Genomic DNA, 23,464 nt, shown 5'->3' on the forward strand with positions numbered 1-23,464 from the left:
CTGCTCTGCGTCCCTGAGCGCCACAGAGTCACTTCCTACTCGGCGCACAGCCTGGGCTGGAGCAGGAGCCCTCCTGCACCTCGGCTCCAGGACCGGCGTCCGCCGGAGTTGCGGGGGCTTGGGACAGCGGCGGGAGAAGCTAAGATGTGACCCCCTCCCCCCCATTGCCATTGCCCTCTCGGTTGCCTGTTTCTGCAAACAACAGCCTGCACTGGCCAGCGAGCACTTGCCTGGATCTTCGTGGAGAAAGGACCAGCCACTGGGCGCTCGCAAAGCCAGGCAGAAGTTGGGCTGCCCTGGGCAGCTGTGAAACAGCTGCGTGAGATGGGTGGGCTAGGAGACTGAGGGAGCAGAACTAAGGAAGAGGGTCTTGCCCTGGGCTAGGGGTGGGGAGAGGGAAGTCGAGTTGCTTCTCGCTCTCTCCCAGATCCCGGAGGAGTCGGCGTAGAGAGAGAAATGCTGAGCCCGCGTCCGGGCTCCTGCCTCCGCGGCAGCATCTTCAGTAGCAGCCTCAGCCTCAGCACCGGCGGGACAGCGACAGCGGGGGCGGCGCAGGCGCACTGTGCCCGGCGGAGCCTGCAGTTCCCCAGCCCCGTGTGCGGCACCGCCACAGTCTGGGCAGCGGCGGCCGGGGGAGCGCTACTACCATGAACTGCCTGGTCCTCCTCCCCAGAGCTGCTCATCCGGGTCGGGCTGGAGACACAGTCAGGGGACCCCGCCGCCGCCGCTCCCCCTTTTCTTTCGTCTCCATCTCCACCACCTTTTCCTCTTCTTCTTCTTCCACCTTTTCTTCCTGCTTCCCCCCCTCCCCCGCCGCGGATCCTGGCCGCTGCTCTCCAGACCCAGGATGCCGGGGGGCAAGAGAGGGCTGGTGGCGCCGCAGAACACATTTTTGGAGAACATCGTCAGGCGCTCGAGTGGTAAGGAGAGTTGCAGTTCAGAACAATCCCCACCTCCATCCCGACCACGGCGCCCCCATCCCGCCCATCCCATCCCAGTGGTACCTGGTGGCTTAGGGTGGGTGGGGGCCAGGAAGGAGGTGGTGGAGGGACGTAAGTTGCATCTGCTTCCTAAGAGCTGTGCCCCCTCCCACCTGTCCAGACCTCAGAGTAGGAGCTAGGGAAGGGGGTGGGAGAAGCAGAGGTTCGTTAGAAAAGGTTTGAATTTGCACTTTGATGATGAATCTTTCCTTGTCCCATCGCTTCCCAAACAAGCTTCAAGCGCTGACTAAATTCATAGAGCCAGTTTTTGGAGGAAGCTTTCTTTTTAAGTTGGGAACGACTGGGAAACTGGCTACTTCATCATATTTAAGTCCCTGGGATAGCTTTTGGACCCACTGTGCACATACGAAAGTGTTCTGCGTTAGGGCGAGCCATCTGAGTTGAACCTAAAAAAGTCAGTGCTTGGACCATGGGAAGGCAGTTACTAGAATCAAATGTGTGTTTAAAGTTTCATGTTTTTATTTTCTTCATTTTGTATTGGTTAATAGGCTACATTTCACCTATTTCACTCGAGCAGAAGGGTAGAAGCAAAGCCACGGTTTCTGTGTTTTTAATGCACTTGGGGAAATGATTTGAACAACATCATTCTACCTTGCTTCTGCACAGCAAGGCTGTCCTGTCTCCCGAGTGTCTTTAAAATATCACCAGTTTATGCTTGGTCTTCTATCTTCTGGATTGGAATGACTACATGTTTCACATTTAAGTTCATACAATTTTTATCTTCTGGGATTATACATCTTCTAGTTGGGTTTTTAAAAAAAACTCTTTTACGTAATTTTAAACTCCACAAGCAAACTGTGTGGACTATCACTTAAGGGTTTCTCTTCAAAATCTCTTTGTGGAGAACTCTGAGAAAGAGAATTCTGCTCTTGGAGCTGAGTAGGAAAGCAGTGGGAAGGCTCTGTGTGGCTCCTGACTCCTTGTTCTGTCAATCACTCATGGAAATTTATGTGTGTGTGTGTGTGTGTGTGTGTGTGTGTGTGTGTGTGTGTGTGTGCGGGGGCTTACACAGCAGACACGATGTGGGTCTTTTGTGTGAAAATGTGGTTAAATGCTTAGCTGTGGCACACACAAATGATAACCAATAACTAGACACAGAGGTGCCGACTCTGAGGTGGTAGCTTAGGCAGCACCACTGTTTAGATTGGCATCTCTTTGAAAACCAGGCTTGCAAATGCATTCTTGGAATTGGAGTAACCTAGGGAGTTTTCTTTAAATGTCCATCTTGGAGTTTGGTTTGGAGCTTTGTGACTCTTTCTTCCACTTGAGGTCAATGTGTGATTCTGTACAAGTGTAGGGCAGCAGAGGCACATTGGGATTAAAAAGAAAAATAGCTTATAGTGTTGCACGGTCACTTTAATCCTTGCAATATTTTTAGCCATCCCAGTGTGAGGTTCATGCGCACTTTGCACTTTGTTTTTATGACAATATAAATTAAAATATAAGTTCGTAATGGCACAGAATATCCATTGCCTTCTTTTATGAATATCTCACACAGACCTAGAATACAGGGAGCATTGCTGTTTAAGCAATCCAGTTGCTAGGGGGCCTTCAAAGGTTATTGGAATCAACTATTTACAGAGACATGGTGATTTTCTTTCTGATTTCTTTTCTTTAGTTGTTTCTACTTCATACTGTTTGCCTTTTGAGAAGAGTTTTCAGGGAAGGTCTTAGAAGACCAAACCCGTGGGCTCTCTGCTGCTCTCCAAGGTGAAGAGAAAGACCACGAGAAGCCCTGGATCGAAGCTTACCATGGTAGCATTGTTAATGGAACAACCTTTTCAGGTTGGAACCGTGGGAAGGGTGTAGAATATGTTTCCGTCAGATGTGGCTTGAAATGGAGACTTACATCGTGTGGCTCGGGCCTGTCTACTCCTGTCACCTCCATTTTCTATCTACCAGCTAACATATGAACAGTTTATCTGTTTTACACTTTGGAATTAGAATGGCTTCCTGTCTTAGTGCTTCTTATTTCACTGGCTAACACCAAGCTTGTGTGAAATTGGCCTGTTCCGACATTGAAGAGCTCCACCTTTCATTGTCTATGGCTAACTTTGAGGAGTAGTTAAGGCACAAAAGCTTGGGATTTTGCTGGGAATGTGTTAGATATTTGGGAACGATTCATGTCTGTATGCAGTAAGCACCGAAAACCCTCAGCAAGTATCTGAACTGGAAACCGCCAGATGTGGTTGGTCTACCCATCCGTGTGGGAGGGCCCTCCAGTTGTCATTTCGACCTGATTTGGCAGAGAAATTGAAAAATTCATCCTAAGAGATGGTTTAATTAAGAGTAACAGATAAAACTCCCTCTAGGAAGGATGCTCATAGATGGATCAGGATTGTCACACTGAAGATTTAATCATTCACCAACTTAATAACATTGGGAATGAACTGCTGGCAAGGCTTTAGTGGGGAACAGAAGTCAGGGGGCCGGTATTCCCAGTCCACTGAAGAACTGAACAGCCAAAGACTGATGTTTTATATTGACTAGCTTTCCTTTCTCATACAATATCATTCTCTTTTGAAAGCAGATCTTGTACTGAAAGTCAGATAAACGTGTGTAGAAAGAGGCGGAGATGACAGGGAAGCCCACAGACAAAGCAAGTGGACAGACAGCCACCCAGATATAAAGACAGACACAAGGGAGGCAAAAACTGAATAATTCACAAAGACTGACAGAGCGAGAGAGACAACCAAAAACAGGTCCGGACAGAGAAAGAAACACACACAGACACTCAGACACACAGATACACATACAGGAAAGGAAGAGGAAGAGAGAGAGGTCAGGAAAGAGAGGAAGAGATAGAGGTACATAGGGAGAGAGAGAGAGAGAGAGAGAGAGGAGAGAGAGAGAGAGAGAGAGAGAGAGAGAGATACATAGGCAGAGAGAGAGACAGAGAGAGAGACAGAGAGAGGCAGAGATACACAGAGACAGAGAGAGACAGAGAGACAGAGAGAGATAGAGACAGAGACCGAGAGAAGAATGAGAATCAAACATTTGTGTTTGTCCATGGGTAGCTGGTGAATTGAGAGCTCAGGAAGTTAGGAATCTATCTATCAGACAACTTTCTGGTAATACAGAGCAAATGAGCTAGAGGGATGGCATATCGGCACACAGTTCTTGAAGCTGAGGATTTTATAATCAAACTCTGAAGTCCTCAGCTGCAGTTTCGAGGGGAAAATGCTACCTTCCATGCCCTGAGTGGCCACACAGGCTCTCCGCTGCTGTTTTCCTCTCTGTTTCTTTTTCTCCCCCTCCTTATCTAGTTGAGTGTTTAAGCCAGAATTGCAGGTTGTTACTGGTGACTGTGTCTATACAATAAAACAACCCGAGTCATTGTGTAGGATGGATACATTTTATAGCCAACTTTAAAATAGGAGAAGCAAGGAATACTCCCCGTTAGTTTTAAGATTAAAGACTTGATAAAATAAATAAAAGGAATATGATAATTCTTAACTTGTAAACACTGAAAGCATATTATTTTCCCCAGAATTTGTAAAGGTCAAAAGTATAAAGACAACAGGAGCATTTAGATAGGCATTAAAAATAGATTTTTGATTTTGATTGACATGTTTATAGGCTGTGGTGTAGCATTTCAATAATTGGGTACAATGTGTAATGATCAGATCAAGGAAAATAATGCATCTACCTCTTTGAACATTTACCATCATTTTGCCTTAGAAATAGAATAGTCCTACTGGCTGGTTTGAAATATCAGATTGTCCACCATAGTGAAGTTTAAGTGTATATTTGGCTATTTGGATCAAAATGAGTTATCAACAAGGGAGGGCTTGAGAACTGTGGGAAAGTTCATTACGCTGGAACAGCCCTGCTGTGGAAGCCACCTTTCCTGAGGAACCATGGACCAAATCTGTGTTTGGCATCATCAGGCCCTCCTCTCTCTTTACATGGTCAGTGCTCGTGTAAGCTATTGGTTAGTGTAAACTAGACTGTATAGAGATGTAAGCTTACATGTAGAATTAAATTCCCGAGAGACTTTTAGGTGGAATATTAGACAAAAACATTGTATTCAAGTCCTCAATGTGCTGATCCCTGCAGGCGGTGTATTTCACCCAGGTGCTCTCTCTCTGAATCCCTAAGGAACATCCAGCAATGACTAGTTTGGGTAACAGTAAATTAGATTGCCATTTTTGAAAATTTATAAATTCAAATCAATGTTTTTGATGTGAAGTTATCTATTAATATTAAAGTACTATTAAAAATTGAGGATTTTTCACTTTTATGAAAAACTGGAAGTGTTATTTTTCTCTTCAGAGGAAAAGGACCCAGGAAAGAAGAAAACAGAGAAAAGAGTGTTTTCTGAGCAGCTAGCTCATTTTGAAGAGGTCCTCAGTAGATTCAATTTTCTGTTTTTCTAGAGACAGCAGCCTGGGCAGGCAGTTCATTGTCTCTGCCACCTCTCCCTTGCAGAAAAAAAAAGGATTCCAAAATAATTTTCATGCTGTAATTGATATTTAGAAACCTGGTGGTATTATAAGAAACCCTCAGGCGAGGAAATAGTGATCTGTCTGGTATCAAAACAAAAAGGAAAAAACAGCTTAATTATGACCCAACCTGGAAGGAACAGTGTAAAGCAGACTCTGGTTTCTGCTGGCCATGTCAGAAAGTTGTTGATATTTCTTGAATGGCTTTCTGTAACATCTAAGACACTGTTGAGGAAATATTGATAAAACCACACATTGGTTTTGAAGCATCGGTTTACCCACGTCTTATAATGCGCCACTTTAATGTTGAAAGTATCAAAGAGGTTGAAATTATACTCACCACTTCCTAAATCATAATGACAAATAGCCAAGAGCATCATCTCGCTTCTGAGCCTGCACTGCGTTACATAACGAGCACTGTGGACTGCTAGCTAAGGGCTGCTCCCCCCTACACACTATGGACTCACCAGTGTCTGTCTTTCGCTGGATTCCAAAAGCAGCATGTATAAGAAATCCATTTACTTAAACCTCTTTCAGACAATCTTCTAAAAAAAATTCATTATGTTTACTTTATTTTATTCTTATTTATTTACTTATTTTTCCATTATATTTTTTAATGGAAGGCAGTAGTAATGATTATTGTAATTGGTCATGACTGAGTGGATTTCCATGCAGAATCTTTCATTTTTAGTCAACATTTATCTTCTACTTTCATTATAATGGTAACTTGGAGGAGCCATGCTTTCACACTCCCCAGAGTGAGTCTAGGCAGAGGTTATGTGGCCACCAAGCTTCTGTGGTTACCATTTACCACAAGAGGTCACTATAGGTTCTATCACAATTAGTGGCTAGCCAATATCTTTCCTTTTATTCTCTCTTCCCCTAGACCCTTCAATTTTATGATTGGGGGGAGGGGTCTGTATAGTTAGTGTTTTTGCATGAAAGAAAGTATATTAAACATAAGACAAACAAGAAAGTCCAGTGATACTTACTTCTTTTAATTATTAAAATTTATCTCAATTAGTGGCAATTATTTTAAGAGTCAATAAATATGGTAGTAATAAAATAGTAAACATTGACATGATATTGGCTAGCCACACATAATGGATAATTACAATGTGATATTCATAAGATATGGTTTAGACTAACAGGGAACTTACACTATCAAATGAAAATTTAGTTAGAGTGCACATTTTCAGTGTAATAGCAATATATTTGAAATACAAAGTTTTCAGAAAGGTTCCATGTGTATAATGCTTTATTCTAGGGAGATGGCTAAGTATTTTACTATTTTCGCAGAGTTTTTCCTCTAGCAGATGTTTTTATATTATTTATATTAGACTTGAGGCAGAGGTAGAGTCAGTTCATAACCACACTTTATTGAAAGAGAGCTCACAGGTTTATAGCTGTTTCCACAGCCTATCCGTAATTCCAGCCTTTTGATGTTTCCCAAAATTTGAAAATAAAGTTCAAAGCTAAAACAAATTATCTTCAAAGTTCTCCAAGTTATTAAACTCGAAGAGGCATGATTAGGAATGTATTACTCTGAGAGGTTCAATTTCCTGTTGATTAGCATACACTGCCAGTGTAAGAGGCCAGATCTGGAAATATTTGATCAGATTAAGACAGCCATGATTCTTAACATAATAAATTAGTATATTAGACATTGTCTTAGCATTTGGTTATATGTAGATACTAGGACCTAACAAAGTGACACATTTGTATGTAGCATAGACAATAACTTTGTAATATACTAAGTTTTCATGTGGAAAGAAACAAGAACATTAATAGGCAAAATAAAACAGAAATGAACAGTGGTTCAAGGGGCTGGAGAGATGGCTCAACAGTTAAGAGCACTGGCCGCTCTTCCAGAGGACCCTGGTTCAATTGCCAGCACTCACATGGCAGCTCACAACTGTCTTTAACTCCAGTTCCCAGTGGATCTGGCATCCTCACAGACATACATGCAGGCAAAACACCAATGCACATCAAATAAAAATAAATAAATCATTTAAAAAAGCAATTTGAAATTTTACTAAAGCTGATTGTTATTCTTTTTAGGGCATCCGGTCCAAGCAGAGAAATGTAACTATTAAGTGTAGAGTCCTATGAACTTTGAGAAGTAAGAAGTCTGAGATCTGAGCTTAGAGGCAGAATCCTGGAAGTTTCCAGCTATGATGATGTGCATAGAAGGTCACGAGAGCTTAGAAACATCATGCTAGTCTTCAAGGACACGGGTTACACCTTTCCTGATCTTCCCTGTGCCACACACAGAAAAGGCTGGTTGAATACGTGCAATTTGATTTTGCTTCCTAAAGTAACCAAGTTAATAATTGATTTTTCCAAACAGTTCTGATTATGTCCATGAAGTGAGTTGGCTAAGTAATTATGTAGCTGAAGACGTTTATTTAGTCACTGTGTGTATCTGAAAACAGGAATCATAGAGCACAGGGTTCATCAGCAGTACCCATGGGAGCATGCGTGTACCCTAGTGCAACTTGATGTGCAAACAAAGTAGTCTCTACCATTTTCATTTTATTCTCCAGGAGCCTGAAGTGCTGGGCTATTTTATATTAGAAAGAACTACTTGCCAATTTTCATATTCTAATTAAGCTATTTCGAACAACTCTGCAGTTAGGAGTTATTGATGGAGTGTTTTGTCTTTTGAAATGAATCCTCACCTGTTTAAGACCGCTTTACTGATGGTTGAAGCAGCTTACAATTCAGCAAGCTAGCTGCCGATTGCCCAACTAAATATCGATCAACTGACATGTGTTATGGGGAAAATTTAACTTTTTTTGCGGTCCTTTCTGTCTATTCACTTCTCTTTTGGGGGATAAATTAAAGCACAAAGAATTTCTTTTGTATATTTTATAGCATTGTAAGGATAGTGGGGTTCTGCACTGGGGATTACATAGTCTGAGAGTGAGTTCCCTAAAGACAGCAACCACCTCTCTGCTCAACCTTCGTGCCATTTATAGTGATTTATTCAATTACACAACCAAATCTTACTGAATATCTACTATGTGCTAGGAAGTGATCCAGAACAATGTCATGGTGATGTTTCTCTTTATTTTCTTTTTTTTCCTGTGAGGTGAAATGTGCATATTGGTTATGACTTTATTGCCTTACCTATACCTTTGTATTCTCACAAGTAATAAATAACAGGACACGACTTATGTGGTTAGAATGAAGGTTAAATAAGGTAATATGTGCAAACAGCAGTGTGTAGTGCTGTTAATTAATTATTAGTTGTTTAAATCTTTGGACATCCCATCTGTGGTTGATGGTCTTTAATTTTGAGTTGCCATTTCCTTCCATGTCTCTTTGCAACTGATAATTTCCAGCTCGTGAGCATCCCCCGCCCTTGTCCTCGTCACACAGAAGAAAAGGTTCATGTTTCCTTTCACAACTTTCCATATTCTCTCTCCCTTTATACTAGACCCCATCTCCATTCCCTCATCCTTCCTTCTTCTTAGTGGCTTATATTCCCCTCTCCATCTTTCCTTTGCTCGTCCTCATTCCATTTTCTAGAGCAGTCTTGTCTGAAGTCAGGGTTGGATCTCTGTCTTTTTTGTCCTGTGTGGGCGGTGACATCTGGAGTTCTCTTCTTGTTCTTCTCACACATCATCTAAACTGTGACCAGACCTGAATTTATTTATTCTTGGTCTTAAATTGATCAATTTTCTGTGGCATTTTCTCGTGGCAGTCTAAGACCACTTTTATATATATATATATTTTGTCCCACTATTTAGAAATCTTAGGTTTTTATTTGCCTTCCCACTCAGTATAATGTTAGTTTTACTCCCCGAGGAGATGATAAATCCTGAGGGGTAATTTTGCAGCTCCTAAAGATGTTGTGTACACAGTGAGTGAACATAGGGTCATCACTGAACAGACTCAGACCATAGCTAACATCCTATATGCTCGACGTCCTATGTACAGCTCCCCAGAGGAGAAAGCTTCATTAGCTGAGCTCAGAAACAAGGCTTTGGGGAGTGACGACCAAGTTAGGGAGACTCTCTCATCCATCCCCAAAACAACCTGACTCTACTGGGAGAACCCTCTCAGGGAAGCTGATAATTTTATGAAACTGTGCTGGGCATTTGCAAAGCTTCCAGCCTTCCTGTCTGGCTCCATCTCCCCATCCCTTCCTGGCCACACTCCACAGTGGTGCACTGAGGCTCTCCAGGATTTTAACCTGGAAGGGCTGCTGAGGAGATGGGAGGACACATGTCCCAGATATTACACTGTGCCTCATAGGAAGGGATTACCACAGACTTGCTTTTTCATATTCTTTTTGGATAAGGTAAGAAAGACATGGGAGATTTTCTTTTTTAACCTTTTTGACCCAATGAAGGCAAAATAGTAAATAACTAGAAGCCTCTAAAATCATTAACTGAGCTTGAAAGCATTGAACTCACTTTATCGAGAGTTTCCTAATTTGTAGGCAAACCCCAACAGACAGATGAACAAACAAGACATCTGAGCACCACCTTGCAACCTCCAAACAACAACTTATTGCTTGGAGTAAAAGAAGTGTCACCAAGTGAGTTCCAGGAAAGGCGCAAAGCTACACAGAGAAACCCTGTCTCGAAAAACCAAAAAAAACAACAAAAAAACAAACAAACAAAAAAAGAAGTGTCAGTCTGGATTGCCCCAGTCCCAGACATATTCTGAGAAGTCAGAGGGAACAACAGAAACTCCCTTCACTGTGTAACCAGACCTGTGAAAATGGCCCAGGGGGGAAAATGAGTTGAACTTGTAGATATTCCCGTTTCCCTTAAACAACCAGCTCCTGTGGCATAGAGTATAGAATGAAATGCACACACACACACACACACACACACACACACACACACACACGCAACAAAGCCTTAGAAGATGAATTGCGTTGAACTGCACCCTGAAAAGCCTACTGTGCTAGTTGGTTTTTGTCATCTTGAGACGTCTGGAAAGAGGGAACTTCAGCTGAGGCAATCAGATTGGCCTACATTTGTAGGGCATTTACTTGATTAATGATTGATGAAGGAGACCCAGCCCATTGGGGGTGGTGCCAGCCCTGAGCAGGAGGTCCTGTGAGGCAAAAGAAAGGTAGCTGAATGTGAGGCTAGTGAACGAGCTAGAAAGCAGCACTCCTCTGTGGTCTCTTCAGTTCCTGCCTCCAGGGTCCTGCCTTGAGTTCCTGCCCCGATTTCCTTTCCTGAATTAAACCCTTCCCTCCCAGAGTTGCTTTTGATTCTGGTGTTTATCACAACAATAGAAACCTTAATTGAAGTTCTCACGAGTTTTACTGCCATTTATGTTTGATTGTCATCCGTGGCTGATATGTAGAACTGAATTGTATTGTAAAATAAAATGAAATAAAATTAAAAAAAGAAAAAAAAGGTTAACTTTGAAGAAAATATATAATCCCTTCAGAAAAGAGGTTGGTTGTTTGTAAAAAACATTTGTATATTTGTAAGTTTCAAAATGAAGCTTGAGTATTAAATAAATAATGCATTTCTCTCCTCTTAACTTGTTTAGCTATTATTCCCCAAGATTATATAACTAGTGGATGTCTAAAGCTTCAGGTATTTTTAAGAAATTTCATTGCATTAGGATTCAACAACAATTTGTCATTAACTACACCAAGGTGACTGTTTTCCATGTTTTGTGGGTCTGAGATTCTTGTGGTCAGCCATTGCAGTTGTGTTTTGCGCTAATGATTCTGACCAGCATAATCTTTAGAAATACATCGCATGAGCAAAACATTACTATTTAAAGTGGAATGGAAACCGGGCTGGAGCGATGGCCAGTGAGTGAAGTTCTTGTTATACAAGCCGAAAGTTCTGCATTTGGAACTCCAGCATCCACAGAGAAGTGAGCACAGCCTTGCACCTGTAATCCCAGTACTGGGTGGAGGGCAGAGACAACCAGCTCCTGGGGAGGTTGTTGGCCAGCCAGTCTAGAGAAACAACAGAAACAGGTTCAGTGACAGACCCCATCCTGACAACAGATGACGGAGAATGCTAAAGGAAGACATGTGACGTTGATCTCTGGCCTCAACATGCACACTCATGGACACATACTTGCACACAAATATATATAACACACACAAGTACAACTTTGATTGTTGAGCATTTCTGCGGGGAAAAAAAAAATACCTTCTGTAACATTTGTATTGTTCCTAGCATCAGAATTTTAGGAATAGATGCTGAAACAGCTCTTGCTTTCTGATCCACTTTGGCGAGATGGAGAATGATGAAGTTAATGCCATCAAAGAAACACAGAAACTTGAAAATGTACCTTTGATCTTGAAGGAGATGAAATGTGGAGGCATATTTTTATCTTTGATGACAGCTGAACACGTTTGAATAAATTAACAGTTTTTTTTTGCATATTTCAAACTCCCACAGTGATGGTCTGTTTAATGTTGCCAATATTATTATATAATAATTAATTTCATTTTGGAAAGTATGAAGTGTATGTGTCTACACATTGGCTCTATTGTTATGGAATTGTAGGAAAAGGCATATTTTGTGAGGACCAGCCCTTTTATAGAAATGGGGAATGCATAAACCAGAAATCAACACTATAAATGGGGACATTTCATATAAATTAGTTATACCTTTTTTTAAGCCATATGTATCAAGATTTTGTTTAACCCAAATAAAATATGCTATGTATGCTTCAGGGGACTTTTTCTGTTACTGCCACATGAAACTTAAATATATCTATAAATATCACTCGCCCAGAAGACAAGCTCAGAAAAGTAACATTGGCTCCCTGACTCAGGTTCACAAGTTTTCAGATGTTATTCAAAGTGCAGGAAGTCTGCTTACATTTGCCTGCCATCATTATTAATTATTGTTAATAATATAGTCCTTTGGGAATAGGTCTAGCTGAGTCCTTATCTCCTTTCTACATAACATTTAAACATTGCTTTGCAGTTATTTACGGACTGTCTTAATAGGACTAGGAACTGTTTATTTGCTTCTCCCAGCAAAGATTGTTTTGGGTAGTGATGGACACACTAATATGTACCTTGATCTCAGAGACTGGAAAGGGAGACATCTACGCAACAAACAGACAGAGAACATCCAAGTAGAAACTGTGGTAGGTATTTTGAAGGAAAAGGAAAGAGTGCTGAGGTCACAAGTAACAGGGACTCGTTTTGAATGGAAGGCAGTTTTTGGGAAGCACTGTTAAAGTGATAAGAGGTAACCAGGAAGAAGAATATTGTAGGCAAAGAGAAAATGGAAACAGTCCCAAGCAGAGAAAGGGGGAATGAGTGGGTACATTTGTGAAACTTCAAGACCAATTCGATTGCATGACAGTGAGTAAAACGAGGAGGAAGAGCAACTGGGGGCCCATCCAAAGAGCCCTGGACAGATCTCCTGAACACCACGTGATTTTTGAGGGTTGAAGGGAGAAGGTGTGGATGTTGGAGCCAACTCGATGATCTCTGCAATGGTCCAAGCGAGAGGGGATGGTTGTTTGGCCTGGGAGGGTAGCAGTGGAGATGTCTGGAAAGGGATGTATCCAATATGTATCACTGTAGAACCATTAGGATTTAGCAATAAGTTAGTGTCCTGAGTGAGCAGGTGTGGAGGATGACTTCTAGGCATTCGCTTCAGTGTCTGTGTAGAGAGGGAAGTTGGGAATTTTTCTTTGAGATGGGGAAACGGGAAGTTTCATCCTTCACCTTCCCACTTACAACCTCCTACCCCATATGTCCCACCTCCCTACCCCTGCTATTCTCCCTCTCAACCCTGGTCCTTGCTCTGATTTGGGATTAAAAGTGTGTGCTACTGCCCCTGACATTTTAATGTTGGATCTAACTCAGGTGTTTATTCTTGTACTGCAAGTACTTTACTGGCTGAGCCCCCTCCCTGTCTCATTTTAGAATTACTGCAGTTTCTGGATAGGTATGCCTCTTCAGTTAGGACTAGATGAATATATTTAGAGAGATACCAGGTTGGCTTTCCTCACTGACTGCTGTAGACCTTGGGAAAACTGCAGAATAGTGAAAGTAAAGTCCTTTCCCACCTCCACGTCTTCTTTCTCCCTCAATATTCTAGACTTCACTTGGTTGTCTTGCCACTTCTTAAAATATCTAACAATTCTTGCTAGTACTCTGAAATACTTCTCTCAAAGATAATTTGCATAAAAAACTTGAGAGTGAGAAAGAATAGTACTTTAACCCCCCAAAAAGCATTTTTATCATCATTATTTTCTACTGTGTTTCTTTAAAAATTGTTGTATATATTTAAGGTGTGCAAGATTTAGAAAAAGTGTGTGTATATGTGTGTGCATGTGCATATGTGTAGTGTGTGTGTGTATGTGAATGCATGCGTGTGTGTGTGCGTGTGCGTGTGCGTGTGCGTGTGCGTGTGCGTGTGTGTGTGTGTGTGTGTGTGCCAAAAGATCATCTCAGGGTCATTTATCACCTTCCACCTCATCTTGATAAAGAGTTTCATGTTTGCTGTTAAGTGCAGGGGGCTAGCTGGCCCATAAGCCTCTGGGAATTCTCTTGTTTTCTCCTACCACCTCACTAAAACACTGCTGGGATTACAGATGTGTGCTCCAGCATCTGGCTTTATGTGGGTTCTGGAGATCTGAACTCAGGTTCTCACATTTGCACAGCAGATACTTTATCCACTGAGCCATCTGCTCAGCTATACTGTAAGGCTTTGACACACACACACACACACACACACACACACACACACACACACACACACACGGAGAGCATCAGGAAAGTCAGGAAAATTAGTCTGTCCATTGTATCCCATAGTGATAATCTTTTTCCTTTATGATAAGAACTAAAATCTGTGTTGGCAATTTTAGATATCTGTACAATATTAATAACTATAATCTTTATGTCGTACCTTAGACAGCTGCATTTGTTCATTTTATCTTATGCCAAGTTTGTTCTCTTCCATCTACTTCTTTCCATGTATTTCTATGTCCTGTTCCCATTGTTAGTGTCCTGAAGTTTCTCAATCTAAAAAGGATATAGTTTTCATAAAAAAATAACATTATAAAAAGTCAAATCTTGTTGGAGCAGCCCAGAGGAAAGCCATTTCCCTCTCCTTCAGAACTTCTGTACAAAGGAAAGGAATTGTCCATGTCACATGACTTTATGGCATTTCATTGACTGCTTATGATCTTTCCTCTTCTAGAATTTTCTGTCAGCATGGATTCCTGATCTCCTTTACAAATGGGATTAATATGTGGTAGTGTTAACTCAAATGTGGTTATTTTCCTGTCACCTGAAGAAGTCATTCTGTGAAGAAGTGCTTCTTTATACTAAAATGAAACCAAGCAAAGCAAGCTCAGATCCCTTTTCAGAAATACAGAACAGAGCCAGGGACAGTGACATCTGCTTCTGTCTTTTCCTGTGTTCACCAACAGAATCCTTTAACTTTCCTGTTCTGCCTTTCCATTTGTAGGAAAGGAAGGATAAAATACACAAGACAGGCCCAATCTTACTCTTGGGAATTATCCTAGGATCTTCAAACCACAGGTTTTGACTCAGAAGGTTTGTGGCAGGGTCCTGTGCTGTTGTTCCCTTTGGGGGAGGGGGCCAAATAGGTGCAGAGTCAATGACACAGACTCTGGGAGAATGTCGAAAGAAGAAACTCAGTTTATTCAGGAAGAGGTAAGCCTTATATACCCTCTACCCCACCCTGGGGAAAGTCTGATGAATATGCATCTACTGGTGTGACATAATTGCCTCTCATTGGTCCAGGTCATCTCCAGATCATGTCTCAGCTGCTGTTGCTTAGGCCCTTAGGCAGACTCAGGTTGGCTCTCAGAAAGTATCTGTTTTACTGGTTTGGGGAGGCTGACGCTCAAGCCTGTTAGGGATGAGTCATCCCACAAAGGTTTAGGGTGGTTCCCAGAGGCCATGTTGCTGCTAACTACCAGGTGATTCTGGTGCAGGCTTTTGAGAGGTGAGGGACCAGATTAAAGTGTCCCAGACTTTGTTGAGCAGGAGACTTATCTCTTGGCCTGTATTTTTGGATTCTATCCTGAGGGAGTCAGTTCAGAGCATCTACATTACACTCTAGCAATCTCTACTTTTGACATTTGGGACAAAACAAGATCCTATTGCAGCTGCCAGAATTCAGGAATTACTACACTAGATGAGTGTGGCTCCATCCCTGCACATTAGAACCCCTTGGGAAGATTTAAAAATAAATACCAATGCTTGGGAGTTCCTTTCTAGATGAACTAAACCAGAAGCTCCAGAGTGTGAGATCTGGGATTAACAACCCTCCCTCATGTTCCAAACTTCAAGCTCCTTGAATCAAAGTGGAATCAAGAAATCCCTACAGAGACATTTATAATTTTTCATACTTGCTTTTAATTGATGAATTATATGTATGTGTTTATGTGGTCAGTATGATGTCATGATGCATGTATGCATTGTAGGATGACCAAATCAGTCTAATGACTCCATCACCTCAAATATTTGTCTTCTCTTTGGGATAAGAACATCAAAATTATTCTCTTTACTGATTTATAAACAGAAGTGTGTTGTTTTCTCATATTGCAATAAAGCACCAGAACTTATAGTGTCCATGCCTACCTTCTGTGTTCTTTTGCCCACCACTCTCATTTTTCAGCTTCTGGGAACCATGGAAGCATTCTCTCTCTCCTTCTCACTCCGTTGTATGTATGTATCACATTAAAATAGTTTTTAAAGTTTCTAATGACCCTTAAACATGTTTTGAATCAAGGGCCTATGATTTGGGTTATAAGCTTCTAATACTTGAGGGAAACTTGATCTTTTTATTTCACATCTATCTTCAGAGGAAGCCAGGTTGCATTTTCAAGCCCTAATCCTTTGTAGAAATCTATCCAAACATCTGCTGAGGTGCAGAATAGTAGCTTCTGAAATCCCAGCCCTTGGTGGGGAATCGTGTCTGACTCTTAGGTACCTCGTAGGGACCATATTTTTGTGTTTGAGCCTTCTGGAAGTGAAATGTTTGTAAACATCTTTAAGGGTTTGAATAGCCTGGATACCAAGGAAAGTTCAATATTCCAGAATCCATGGTTTTCTGTGCTGTGAAAGTGAGGACACACTTGAGCTAAAATCCTTGTCAAGACCGAGTGATGATAACAATGATAGTCTCTTAGAATTCTGGGAATATCCTTAACCACATCATGCTACTGACACTCTGGGATTATCCCACCTTCTAGATTCTAACTTGTCTCCTTTGCAGTGAGTTATTCCTTTGTAATCAAATTTCTTTTGTCTATCCTGCTATAAAGCTGAAAGAAATTAAAATTTTCTGGGAAGTAATTTTAATTAAATTTGCTCTCTTGTTCTTAATATTTATTAATAATATCAGATTTCTCATTTGTTGAAACAAGAAATGTATAACTTCAGGGAGATAATAATATGAACATTGTGTATACACATATTGTTTTGCCTAATACATATGCAAATTTGTAAAATGAACTCAACAACTTCTGTCTAACTCAGCTGTACCTATTTCTTACTGTTTGGTGTTTCATTTTGTGATTTTTCTTTCCCTGATATAACTGCAGGTTTCAGTTTGTAGGTCCCACATGAGGAAGCGGTTTTTTTTTTTTGGTTCTGTGTTTGCACATGTGGGTGCTCACACACTCCCTAAACACACTGCTAGCTGTTTCACAGTTATGGCACAGTTGTGAAAAAAAATCTTGCTGATTAGTATGCTGGAATATTTTATGAAGATTTTTTGCTCTAATAGTTTATAAAGATTTTGCTTATATTACTCATTATTAGTCTCCATAATTACCCAGAGATGTGCTTGTAACTGTTGTTCATTTGTGTATGTAGAAACTGATAATTTAATTGAAATCCCCAGGTTTTTCATATTACTTTCTTGGTAATGTTCAGAATCGATCTGAATGTGGAGAGTAGACTGTGACTGGATGATCAGTTGGACTTGGATTGTTGTGGATGTTTACCAGGTGATGACTTCTTATATGAGCAATATGGAAAATATGTCCAGTTGTGGTTTTATAGAATATCTAGAGATGATAGCAAGAGTCTTTACAACTGTCCTTCATAAGGCCAGAGCATATTGTTAAGACCCAGTAGGAAGAGATGGGAAATGACATAATCTGATTACTGTCATAGTCTAAATGTCTTGTCTCAAATTTGAAGCATAAAGATAAACAGATGACATATCTCCTAGACTATTGTAAAACCTTATGATGGCCTTAAAATTATTTTTGAGTTATTAGTTCTGATTGATGGTGTGAGCAAACAGTAGTGTGTACCTGTGATATATCTTAACATATTCAATTGTATTGATGGAACTCAAGTGGATATTTTAACAATGGGTTTGAAACAATACAAAACATCCACTGCCCACGTTTGGTTCAAACTTCTATTTTCTTTTCCACAAACAGCTCTTTCTCCAAACCAATAAGAGGAGTAATCTCTCCCTGAAGAGGCTGCTTTCAATCTTTCTTTCATCTGTAATTGATCTACTTTCCACCTACAGTTTCCCCTAGGAAGAGTTTGACTATGCACAAACCTCTGTCTAGAGTTAGAACTGGGGGAACAGGTGCTCTGCTTTTGACCCAGGCACCTGGGTTCTCTGATCCTCTGACTTGTTGCTGATGAATGATCAGAAAGATGGGAATGGAGATATTTCCTGGATTAAAGAGAAGGGATGCACCATCGGAACAATGCATCACAGAGTGGGGCTCCTGTCATGGCTGCTTTTGTTAATCATTTTGTTATCACACGGAGATACTGGTAAATAAATGAAATGCATCACCCACTAGTGGGTAGTGATGGCTGGACCTGCTGAGCGGCAGTCTTTTTAGACGTTCCTATTGCAGAGCTGTGGGAAACGGTTGAGTGGCAGCAGGAAGAAATTATAAATGGCAGAGTCAACAAGGAACAAGCAGAGCTCTGGTTCTAAACCTAACAGATGCTTTGAAAGCACAAGTGTTTATTTGTAGGGAGGTCTGCAAAGCCTTTGGAGGGTAGCTTAAGGCATGTTTTCAAATCTGTGAGATGCAGCCGAAGTGGAGTAGAATTGATTCGGTGAATTTTAACACACTTCAAAATTGAAATAGATTATAAAATAATACAGAACATGTAGCAAATGTTGGTTAAGAAACTTTTGGGGCTGTGCCTTTGTGTGGATGCACACTTTGTGTGCATTTCTTAAAATAAACTCTAGTTTATGAAAAGCTTGAAAACTATGGGTTTTTAAGCAGTTTCTGGAAGGGGAGAAAAGGCCCATTTTAGCAAGCATCTTAGGATTTTAACCTTCCTCTCTTTTTGAAAGCATCTGGGACCCTTGTTTCCAGGACATTGGGAATCCTTTCAATCAATAAGTAACATTATATTGCAAAATTTTGAAAAATTGTTTTTAAATTGTCAAGTGAAAGTGTACATTTTTGTATATGTTTATGGTAAATAATATGATGTTTTAGTATATAAGTGTATTGTAGAAAAGCTAAATCAAGCTACTTATTATATGTACTCCATCACATATCTCTTTTGTTATTGAGACTAAAATCCACTCCCTTGATGACTTTCAAATATACAATATATTGCTGTAGCTCTAGTTGCCATGGAAACTGTAGTTCTCTCAAACTTACAATTGCTAACTACAATTGTGTGCCCTTTGACTTCATCCGTCCAGTTTCTCAACCCTTCAGTCCCTGGTAATTTAGCACCATTTCCCCCCACTCTCTGTTCTGTGTGTTTAAATTTTATACTTTATGTGTAAGTGGATACATCCAATGTTTGTATTTGTCTGGCTTATTTTACTTAATGTAATGACAGAGTTCCATTTTTAAAAAAGAATGTACATTATCCCATTATATAGATTTCATTTTATTTATATTTATTATATTTTATTATATATATTACATTTTGTTTGGCCACTTGTTTAATGTGTGCAAGAAGAGGATGTGTGTGAGTAGTCCTCAGTGAATGTGCTACAGAGAAAGCAGAGCTGAGGCGATCCCTAAGTGTTAGATAGGCAAACGGATACAGGAAAAGTATTCTGAGTAAAGAGTTAACATCACCAATGAGCATATTTCAGAACTGATTAAGAAAGTGACCTAAGCCCGACAGTGTAGACTACAGGAGTAAGAAATAATATATTTATATTAAAAGGAGGGGTGCTTTTAAGTGTGGGGATGGATTTGAAATCTGATCTGGATGAAGAGGGATGGGTTTCAAGAAGACAAATTGACATTGGTTTGAATGTGAGACTGAAAAACAGGATGAATTAAGGCAGGATATAGCTCTGCAGCCAAACGGCCCACCATGACTCTGGTCATTAAGTGTATATCTTATGGATTAGAGAGGGTAAGTTAACCTGGGCTAAGAGAAGAAAGAAAATCACTTTTGATGATTATAATCTACGCCATCTAGAAATGAAACACTGTGCACTTAAAGATGAATTATGCTTTCTGACTCCTCTTTGCAGAAATCAGCTAATCTTCCTCATCATGCTAGCTAGGTTCTCCAGAGGGATACTGTTAACTGTTCTCATAACGAAGGCTTAACTCAAATGTCAGTGTTGTTTTTTTTTTAAACATGAACCAAAGGGAAAGGAGTATCTATTATCCTCCTGTGTTTTCTAAACTTACGTGTAGTTAAATGTGTAACCGTATAGGATGATGAGTTTGGACAAATGTATAAACGTGCATCTCACCTCATGATAGTGAGCACTTACATCTCCCAGGTAGTTTTGCTTCTCTCTTTCCTGTCATCCCCTCATGCCCTTCAGAAATCATTGTCCTGGATGATGAGCACAATCATCACCTGAAGCATTCATCACCACCATCATGAGGGGGAAACCGTTGTGTGGCTCCCTACCACCACTGCAGCTTTGTCTGTATTTAGATTTCACATGGATGACTTTCTTCTGCCCCATAATCTTTTTTAGGTTAACCCCCATTGTGACATGTATCAGAAGTTTGTTCCATTTTTGAGTAAAGTGGTGTTCCTGGTAGGAATTTGACACCATTTACAAATCCATTCTCTTGATTTACGTTGTTTCCATTTTTGTTTTCCATTGTTTGACTACAATGAGTGAATCTGATGTGAAAATTTTTATGGCCTTTTTTGGTTCATGTATGTTTTTATTTCACTTCAGTAAACAAGTAGGGTGGACCTCCTGGGTCACAGATGAATATTTAACTTTACAAGAAGCTGTGCTGCAAAGCGATCATAACATATTGTGTTTTCTTAACATTCTATGTTAATATCTAGGTCCAGGGGCCCCATATTCTCACCAGTGAATTTAGCATTAGCATTGTAGCTGCTCTGGTGGGCTATCTCTATGCTCTTAATTTGTACTTTTCTCATGTCTTGGGAGTGGGAACATGTGCTATTGGCTATGGCACACCTTGAGATGTCTGTTCAAATAATCTCCCCAGCTTTCTTAGTTGGGTTGCTTGACCTTCTGTGGGAATTCCCCATATATTCTGGATTGGACTTTAGGTATCTGTTTTATGAATATTTTCTCCCAGGCGGTCGGTTTCCATTCTATTATCTCAACAGTGTCCTTCGATGAGGAGCTGATTTTCATCTTGATCGCGCCCAGTTTATCTACACTTTCTTTTGTGGTGATTGCTGTGAGTTTTGCATGATCAACTTTTGTCTTCCTCAAGACTGCTGAATTCCCACCTGTGTTTTCTTCTGGAAGTTTTGTAACTTTCACTTTTTTTTTTTTTTTTTTTATGAGATCTATGACCTTTGACTCCTTAGCTTTATGTGACTTTCTGTTCAAGGTCCACCACCTCATCAACTGTCCCTACTAGGAATCTTCTCAGGGTGGACAGTCAAGAAAGCACCTCTGTTTTCTAAAGGATTTGTCTTTTTCACTATTGCCTTCAAAAGACATTTCTCATATATCTTCCTGTGCTTGATTTAGTATCTATTCTGTTAGGTCGTTTTGATTGCTACTTATTTATGTTCTTAATAAGTAAACTTGATAAGAAGAACATAGAGTATGTTCTTTTAACCTTTACTTCATTCCAATATCTGATTCCGAGCCCCATCTTTCACATAGCAAATATCATTCAGTAAATGTTGAATTGCATTGTTGTTTTTAGGAGAACCGATTCTGAGTCAGGATTTCAAACCTGCTACCCATAATTTAATTTCTATTTTTTAGATTCTACCCAAAGATGAGCCCAAAGGAGATTATTTTATAGTAGGTTTAAAGTAGAATATTCCTTTTGCTTCTTTTAAGATATTTATTTAAAATAGTTTTAATTTATGTTAGTATTATTTGTTTTATATATATATATATACATATATATATATAATTCGTGTTAGTATTATTATTCTTTTTCATTTTATTATCATGAGACCATTAGCATTGCTAAAGTTGCAGCCTGAAACTGTTGGATTTTTCAAATATACTATTTTGAATTAATTGTATGCCTAAAATAAACCTATTTTTCTGTGTAAAATAGAGCAGCAATGTCTTTTTTATAGAATACATGTATTTTTTAGGTGCTGTGTCACATGAAGATGTGATAGAGTTGAATGATCTCATTTTCAAAGAAGACTCTTTAATGCTATTTTAGATTAGATTTTTCAAGATCTAGTAATATAATGAACAAAGAATCTGTCCCATCAAGTCATATTTGCATTAATAGTGTTCTTTGGAGGGATGTAGCCATCTTGCCTGTGTTACAACATCATTATTCTGAATTTGTGGAAAAGTGACTCCAGCTCACCTTAATAAATTAGCGCATGTTTAGTCACTATTGCTACTTACTATTAAGCATATTCTTCTTTCATAAGATCCTTGAGTGCAGCACTCTATGCTGCAAAGTGATCATAACATATTGTGTTTTCTTAACATTCTATGTTAATATCTAGGGCCAGGGGCCCCATATTCTCACCAGTGAATTTAGCATTAGCATTGTAATTTTAGTCAATTACAAAGAGGTGCCATGCATCGTTTTCAGTGGGAATTTTGGTTTGTTATATGAAGCTTGTAGTTATTGCAGATGTCATCAGTCATCATGCTTAGTTGATTATGGCACAAGTTGTATTATTTGTCTTACAGCATACAGTCATTGCATTTGTCCATCTTTTAAAATTGCCTTTTGATCACTTGAAAGACAAAAATTGTTCAATAAAGCTAAGTGATTCTCTCTTTCTTCCTCAGAATCAAGTTTCTTACTGGGAAATGCCCAAATTGTGGACTGGCCTGTAGTTTACAGTAATGACGGTTTTTGTAAACTCTCTGGGTATCATCGAGCTGACGTCATGCAGAAAAGCAGCACTTGCAGGTAGGTGGATTGAATAACTTTGGAATCTTTTCCAAATATGAATAAAATTCTGAGATTGTTTACCTATACTCATGACTGGATGAAAATTACGTTAGAAAAGTAAAAAAAAAAGACTTAATTGTGAACAACAAATATTTATTTTAAGAGCTGTTTCTGATAGTTTTTGCAAAGTAAGAATTTTGCTCATGTGTGAATTAATTCACTTGTTAAAATTTGTTTGGTCACCTATAATGAGCTAGGGGGTAGCATAGGTACTGGATGATCACAGGAATAGTCATTACCAGGGAGCCATCAGTGATATCAACACCTCAGGAGCAACTAAAATCATCCCTAACAAAATAGAAAATATGACCCAGCCAAACGGAACATGGCTCACAAGAATGTAAAGGCATGAGAGTGAAGCTTTTACACCGAGCCAATCCTGTGCCTCTATAGTGTTGATAGAGTCACCCTAGCTGTTTGGTTTGTTTTATATAAAACAGAATCCGACATTTGTATTACTTATGACAACTTTAAAAATAGGTCATGTCTGCAAGTTGAAAGAAAATTATGATAAAAGGGGATCAGACAATAAGCAAAGAAACAAACCATCCTATATATAAGGAACTAATTTAGAATCTAAAACTTTGCCACCATATTTCAGTAAGGACAGATGGGACATTCCCCCCATAACACACACAGTGGTTTAGTTTTTCTTTAAATTTCTAGCTTAACTAAGTGTTGGAGTTAAATTATTTTGGAACTGAA

General features: G+C 39.8%; 1 protein-coding gene across 3 annotated transcripts in view; it reads left to right on the forward strand.

Moving 5' to 3' along the window:
• Nucleotides 1-6: 6 nt before the first annotated feature.
• The window catches only part of Kcnh5 (potassium voltage-gated channel subfamily H member 5), a 405,914-nt gene continuing 382,456 nt past the window's right edge, over nucleotides 7-23,464 (forward strand). For 2 of the 3 annotated variants that reach the window (XM_052739582.1, XM_052739583.1), the window contains exons 1-2: nucleotides 7-920; nucleotides 22,594-22,717. In XM_052739582.1, the coding sequence (XP_052595542.1) occupies nucleotides 848-920; nucleotides 22,594-22,717 (197 nt within the window). In that variant the 5' untranslated portion in view covers nucleotides 7-847. The remainder of the gene's footprint in view (nucleotides 921-22,593; nucleotides 22,718-23,464) is intronic. The other variant, XM_052739581.1, reaches the window with a different exon arrangement.

The sequence above is a fragment of the Peromyscus californicus genome, unplaced genomic scaffold (genome assembly GCF_007827085.1).
Source record: "Peromyscus californicus insignis strain IS unplaced genomic scaffold, ASM782708v3 Scaffold_15__1_contigs__length_86483966, whole genome shotgun sequence".
NCBI classification, from domain to species: domain Eukaryota; kingdom Metazoa; phylum Chordata; class Mammalia; order Rodentia; family Cricetidae; genus Peromyscus; species Peromyscus californicus.